Below are 7,500 nucleotides of genomic sequence, written 5' to 3' on the forward strand. Positions count from 1 at the left end.
GATATCCCACTTACTTTAAGTATATTTTATACTAAAATAGGCGCCAAGAAGAGTTTCTTATTTTAGGAGGAAAATCCTCTAAATAGTAATATTGATAAGAATATATACTGATTAGAATATAAAAAGTCTCTATAGAAAAACATATATATCTAACTATCGAAAAAGACTATATTCTTAAATTAAGAATATATTCTTAAATAAAGAATATATTCTTAATTTCAGAAGAATATCATCTAAAATTTTTAAGAAGATTTTTTAAGTATAAAATCTTCTACTTACGAGAATATAATTTTTTCGGTGAACAAAATTTAGGAACTAAACCCTAATTTTTAGCTGCGAGAGCTAACTTTTTTTTTCCGTGTTGTTCGTTATCTCAAACGCTCAATTAATAGAATTTTTTTTTTCAAACAAATATCATAAGAGAATTAATAACAGAGTCTTTAAAAGCCGCGCGCTGGATGCGGTGATATTTTAAAAGCGTAAATTGCACGTCAAATCGAGTTTTTATTCGATGATTTTTTCTTTAAATACAAATTAAAACACAACAATGTTCTTTGTTTCGAGAGAAAGATCATTGCTTTTTCAACCCCCTTCGTTCCCCGTTATCTGCATATGTTATTGTTGTTGGTGCCGGTTAGTCTAGACGCAAAGAAGTTTATACGCGTGCAACCGGTTTGATTGGAGCCGGCGCGTTATAACCCGACTGTATAACGGATCTCTTTATCATAAAGTTATGGCGGGAACTTGTGCGTCGAGACTGCACAAGCACACTTCAAAGTGAATGACACGCACCAGGTGGCACGTGCGACCACACATGATTCTTAATTAAATTAACTCCGATGTTGGTTCGAGCGTGCGAGTTTGTAAACGAATTGACATTGTTGACAACCGCGACGACAAAGTTGATTTTTATTTAAACAAAGTGATCTGATTGCTCGCATGCTCTTATCTTCAATATGTAAATATATAACATTCACGATATTGTTCAATTTTTCAGGTGTTCTCGCTTTCATCAATTGTTGGGACGTGAAATGGGCGACGAGAGTGCAGGACATCTTCACGTACGCCAAACTCGTCGCACTCTTAATCATAATTACGACCGGAGCGTATCAGCTTTGCACCGGTAGGTTCGACCCTGAGTTCAACAATTTCACGCCTGAATTAACACAGACGAAGCAAAACAAAAATTTTCAACAGACACACACACACGCGCGCGCTTTCATAACTAAATAAATAAAATGAAAAAGGACGGATAAAAACATTGGATATAAAAATAGAAAACGAGTATTTTAGAGTTTAACAAAGCATCTTTACGCGGCAAGTGTGTAAGTTAATTATAAAGAACTCGCTAGACTGTGAGTGGATTAAAGGTTACTGACATCGCGCGCGACGTGTTTAAAGCGCGATCGCGTGCGAGTCGCGGCGATTTGAGCACGTTTTTAATCGAAAATGCGTGCGACAGTGCTTTCTCTCCATTTCTTGCGTATCTCGGAAATCTTTCTCATTGTAACACACACGAGCGATTTCACAGATTGTCAGAAAGTATCGAAGTTCTTGCTTTCGACCGAGATAAAAAGTCGGTAAAAATTACGTCAGACGGAGACTTTCTCTTCGTGGATGAACTGTTTAAGTTCCGTCGATCGTTCGAACTTTTTTTTTTTCGGGAACACGGCGGGAATGTAGATTTCGTTTCTTTCTGAAGTGCTTGTCACGTCACGGCGTGTTTTGCGTTGTGAAATAAAATTGCGAGACTTTTGTTTTTTTTTTTTTTTTTTTATATAAAAACGTAATAGGAACTAACTGTTCCGCTCTGTTGTAACAAGAGTTTCACAGTTTGAGATACAACTTTTCTCCGAGAGAGAAAATAATATTCCGAGAAACTGTCGCGATATTTAATATTAAATTTCTTGAACAGAAAGTGAACGTGTGAAATTTTTTTTTATTAAACAACAATTTAATAATTTTTTAAATGAAAGTTTTATTTATTACAAATAGAAGAGAGTTTTGGAAGAAAAAATTCAAGACTGACACATATATGTGTTCTCCCTCTCTCTCTCTCTCTCTCTCTCTCTCTCTCTCTTTCTCTCTCTTTCTTTGTGACTTCCCTTGAATGTCTTTTCAACATTATATACTTGCCGGACGAGACAATTTACCCAATCAAAAAGGTGGGTTAAATACGCAAGCGATGTGACATGGACAGTATGCGTGCAAGGATTACTTAAGGAGTTTATTCACTGAGCTCAATTTGCTACAAATTGTATCAAATTTGGTTAATTATGCTTCTCTTGAAATGGTATACACTTGCAATTAAAATTTTGAAATGCTTAAAAAATGCTTTATGCACGATCCTGTTTTTGGATTCGCATTCAGCGAATGGAAACTTCTTTGTAGTGTTTTCCGACCGGTGCAAAGCAGCAGGTTGAATCGCTTTCCGGAACGATTAATTTGACGTCAATTTGATAAGTCAAGCAATATGATTGGTCGATTTGTCAAATTGACGTCATTAATTGCTACCGGTTGAAAACGCTGTTAAATTGGACTATTCAGCGAACCAAATAGTTTCTTGATACGCGAGCATGATGCGCAATATATTTGATTTTCTGACGAAACTTCTCTCCGATCTTGCGCGCGCTATTCAATTACACCTTTGTCCTCGCGACAATATCGTCTAAAAGTTCACTTCAAAAAAGAATTTAATTAATGAAAAATTAAGCAAGATATAAAAAACTAAAACGTCGAAGTTAAACTTGCTAGGTAAAAAAAAGTGTGTTTCATTGTCTTTTTTTTTTTTTTGCAGGACACACGCAGTATTTCACGTTTGACAATACCAATACAGAAGTCACGTCTATAGCTCTTAGCTTTTATTCAGGCTTATTCGCGTACAACGGCTGGAACTACTTGAACTTCATAATTGAAGAATTGAAGGATCCTGTTAGGTGAGAATCAAAAGGACATCATCGAGCATTCAGTGTAAAACGTGATAATACAAGTTATAATTGAGCAATTCAGTCTGTAATCGTAAGAAGTTTTTTTTAACAAGTGAATGGAAAATTTTCAAAAAAAAATTGTCTCACTCATTACCCGCCCGGTTATTTTTATTTAGAAATCTGCCAAGAGCCATTGCCATTTCGTGCGTTCTCGTTACCGTTGTCTACGTCTTCACGAACATGGCCTTTTACACAACGCTAAGTCCCGTTGAGGTGCTCGGTAGCGAAGCTGTGGCAGTGGTAAGTAATAAACCAACACGCCGCTTTCCATTATATCCCATTATTTTTTTTTTTTAAGTCTAATTACTAGAAGATTAAAATAATTTTCCTAGTGTAAAAGACTTACTATCATTTTTCTATTTTTTTTTTTTTTTCAGACATTCGCGAATAGACTGTTTGGCGTAATGGCCTGGATAATACCGGTGTTCGTGGCTCTATCAACGTTCGGCGCGGTCAACGGCATTTTACTGACATCTTCACGGCTTTTTTATGCGGGTGCCTGTGAAGGCCAGATGCCCGAAATATTGACAATGATCCAAATTTCCAGGCTAACACCCACACCCGCTGTTCTGTGCATGGTAAACGTTTTTTTTTTCTTTAAATTCACTTTATCACTAGAGCGTGACAAAGTCTGCCAGGAATATATTTTTTTTTTTGACATATTTTTCAATCTTTTTTTTTTTATTTTCCTTTTATATTTTCTCGTCACGAAAAAACTGATTGAACTTGAAGTTTTGCGAGTGAACTTTTATATGTACACAAGGTTAATCTTCTTGTCTCTTGACTAACGTGATTGCTGGCGGAGTTGGCAAACAGAAATTCAATATAACGATTTCACTTCTGATAATTACTTTGATTCTCGAATAGATTGAACTCGTCAAAGTGGTTGTTGATGTACAATTGATTATTGATTGCAGGGTTGACTACTTTTTTTTTTCGACTCAAGTGCAAACTTGTTCACAATTTCGTTTTCAGGCTCTACTGTCCATGTTGTATCTGTGCTCTTCCGACATCTTCGCTCTCATCAATTATGTTGGCTTTGCTACTTGGGTGTGTACAATATCTCCTCTTTTAGTTAACGAAATCAACGCAAAAAAGTTGCTCAATTTTTCATAACAGAAATATAAATTCTTTTTTATCCCCAAATAGCTAAGCATAGGCGTTTCCGTTCTCTGCCTTCCGTGGCTCAGATGGACCCAGCCGAATATGTCAAGGCCAATCAAAGTGAATCTGATCTTTCCCATTTTCTACATTTTGGCTACTCTCTTCGTTACAATAGTTCCCATGTATGCTAGTCCCGTTGAAACAGGTGAGAGAGTTTTGTCAATCTTTTTTGTTTTTGGGTTAACTGCTTGAGAGACGATTTGTAAGAAGATTAATATTGTCTATAGGATATGGTTGCCTAATGATACTCTCCTCTGTGCCGGTCTATCTTGCGTTCATCGCGTGGAAGAACAAACCCAAGTTCTTCCAACAAGGAGTAGGTAAGTTATACAAACGCGTATACTTTTGTCAAAGTAAAACTAACTTTTCAAACTAATCGTTTTTGTGCCGTTATTATGTCACGACTAAGATGCTTTTAATTATTATTACAGGGTATCCCAGAATTGTGGCGTGACATCTCTCGTAGGCAGGAGTAAAACTGAGTCAAAAAGTCCTGAACCATTTTTTTTCTATTATTTATAATAAAGGAGTAATTCTTGAGTAAATCAGGCCAATCAGCGCTGATCTTTAGCCAGGTGCACGTCAGTGAACCGCGCGGAGCGCTCACACACACCAGACGCGTGGCTCACCAGACGTGCGCCTGGCTAAAGGTCGGCGCTGATTGGCCTGATTTACTCAACAATTACTCCTTTATTATAAATAATAGAAAAAAATGATTCAGGACTTTTCGACTCAGTTTTACTCCTTCTACCTGCCTACGAGAGATGTCACACCAATTCTGGGACACCCTGTATATAAAAAGGATGGGGCGGGAGACGATATATTATTCCTTTTATGTCGCGCAACTTCGAGTGTTTAATCGATTTATTCTCACAGGCGCCGTCACGAAAACTTTGCAGAAGATGATGGTAGTCGTGGGACCACAAAAAGCAAAGGTTTAGAAAACACTATAACATAAATTTACTCTTGTCATGTCACGCATGATTTTTGCAATCACCTGTTATTTTCTTTCATCTCTTCTACGTTCGCATCTTCACCGTCCATGCCCATCTGCTGCTTGATATTTTTCTCGTCAATATTCCGCATCAATAATTCGTGGTATCTAGTTTTATTAATTATTATAATTTTGTTCATCTCTTTTTTTTTATATCGTTTAAAGCTGCCAAAGATAATACGTCAACTGTTGCTTAACGCCATCTCGCTTATTATTTCTTCAATTTGGAGAAAACATCACTCCTCTTTCAAGATATTATCGTACAACTCTTTGTTTATATTAAATTATCGCATAAGCACCATTATTTAATGTATAATATCGATTTTAATCTTACAATTTCTTTCTCAAATTTGGAAGATAAGATTCAAGTACTTTCCAATCTTTTTTGTACATATCACGAAAACGATTTTGATCATCTTACGGAAGAAATATTGTTTTACCATGTTCAATTCAATTAGTCACCGTAGTTTTTGTCTTAATTTGGCCAAGACATTGTTGAAGTTTGATTTCGTCACGCACCACAAGACACAAGACACCTGACACAAACGCAATAAAAAAAATTGATCTTTTCTCAGAGGCCTTGAACAACTTAAATCTAAGCAACTAATACAGACGCAACTGCCGACTATATACTTACTATTATTCTTATGGCTAGAATCCGCACTTGCACCCGATGACTTTCGTTTGTCATCGTGTCACGGTCGTAAATACATTGCTCGCTCTTGTTACAGTAAGCGCCACAAGACTGCTGCAGAAAATAATGCTGGTGGTCGGAAAGTCTAAACCCGCTCAGGTGTAATCAGTCAAGACGGACCGGATCGAGATCGGGAAGGCGAAACAAGGAAGAATCTTCGAATTATGTCCAGTGTCTTCTTTTTCTTTATCATCCAAAAAAAAAAAAAAAAAAAAGAAAACATATGTTGATGGTGAAAACCTACGTTCACAATATTACTTCAACGACAGTTGAAAGTAAAAGCAAAAGTTTAAATCAATATTAATTAAGAAGAAACCAACACAGAAAAAAAAAGCGTCCTACGACAAGAGACAGCCATATTGTGTCCAGGGGCGCGATAGAACGAAAACCAGGCTCTCTCGCCTTCCAGATCTGGATGTCATCATTTAAGAGCGGATTCGCCTGTCTGATTAAGTCTCGAAATAAGGCTGTTTGTCTCTTCGTTCAATCCATGGCGGTGAGATATGCGCGATGATGAACGACACTGCACACCTTTAAATTCATTAATAATGCAAAACTCTTATTGACAGAAAAAGAAAATTGATTGTCAAAGCAGAATTATTAAGCGCGGTCTCACGCGAAAACTAACGTCAAATGTACTTTTTGCGTAAAGTTTGCGTTAAAAATGTGGGGTAAACAGAGTGAGTAAAACTTCTAACGGTTTAAAAACAACGCGATATACATATCGTTTCGGGAAAGAAAAAAAAAAAACGGACGAATTTTGCGATCGCAGGTTTCATCGCGATTATATCCATCTCCGTGCGATATAAACTGTGTTATAGAACTATAGCGAAAGAGTTGAACTAAAAACCGTCCGCTCGGTGTGTGTGCCAGAAAGTTGAGATAACGTTCGAAATATCGCCATATATTAATTAAGAGCCGTTAGAGTTTTAGTCATAGGGTTTTCCTCTCCAATTACTAGTGTTTGCCGTACACGTACACGTTCCTCGTTGCCTGTTCCTCGTTATCTCAACTTCGGAGGTTTCCCCACTCGGACGCGCACTCACAATTCGATAAAAAAAAAAAAAAAAAAAAAAATCATATACCGACGAATACATTCCATATTTACAGTACTGCTTTTTTTTTTTAGTTCCACACGTCGATCGAGATTTAGTGAGATTCACGTTAGGGATGCAAATTTCTGACAAACTATATGTTTCGCATATTCGTCGTTTATTGTGAGATCGAATTTATTGCTGTAAATAATGTCGTGAATTGATTTTTTAACGTTAAGAAAATTTAAAAACATAAAAAACTTAAAAAATAGTAATATACACACACAGATGCTAACATGTACATATATATTTGTTTGTTTTTTTCTTATATATTTTATTTTTTTTACTGCAAACACTTTAAGAACTTGGAAAGAAAAATTTAATGTAACATTTCATTAATATGCAAATTGTGAAAATTATTGCACAAAAATGGCATCATGAATAACGACGATCCTGCAATGATTGCACTAAGATGATTCGCCATAACGCAACAGTTTTGTCGAAATAAAATTTTGTAAATAATATTTGTCAAAAATTGCGAAAAAGTCGTTATGCATTTTCATAAGTATATGCATGAATTAAGTTGATTTCTTCATATACAATTATATTTCTACATATTTTAAACAT

General features: G+C 36.1%; 1 protein-coding gene across 5 annotated transcripts in view; it reads left to right on the forward strand.

Moving 5' to 3' along the window:
* Positions 1-6,925, forward strand: part of LOC109860232 (large neutral amino acids transporter small subunit 1) — a 21,286-nt gene extending 14,361 nt beyond the window's left edge. For 3 of the 5 annotated variants that reach the window (XM_020439175.1, XM_020439173.1, XM_020439174.1), the window contains exons 4-11: positions 998-1,123; positions 2,798-2,936; positions 3,104-3,227; positions 3,365-3,565; positions 3,963-4,037; positions 4,137-4,296; positions 4,379-4,471; positions 5,877-6,925. In XM_020439175.1, the coding sequence (XP_020294764.1) occupies positions 998-1,123; positions 2,798-2,936; positions 3,104-3,227; positions 3,365-3,565; positions 3,963-4,037; positions 4,137-4,296; positions 4,379-4,471; positions 5,877-5,944 (986 nt within the window). In that variant the 3' untranslated portion in view covers positions 5,945-6,925. Of the gene's footprint in view, positions 1-997; positions 1,124-2,797; positions 2,937-3,103; positions 3,228-3,364; positions 3,566-3,962; positions 4,038-4,136; positions 4,297-4,378; positions 4,472-5,027; positions 5,093-5,876 lie in introns of those variants that run through there. The other 2 variants (XM_020439177.1, XM_020439176.1) reach the window with 2 other exon arrangements.
* The last annotated feature ends 575 nt before the right edge of the window (positions 6,926-7,500 follow it).

The sequence above is a fragment of the Pseudomyrmex gracilis genome, unplaced genomic scaffold (assembly GCF_002006095.1).
Source record: "Pseudomyrmex gracilis isolate BER0280 unplaced genomic scaffold, ASM200609v1 scaffold_352, whole genome shotgun sequence".
Lineage (NCBI taxonomy): Eukaryota > Metazoa > Arthropoda > Insecta > Hymenoptera > Formicidae > Pseudomyrmex > Pseudomyrmex gracilis.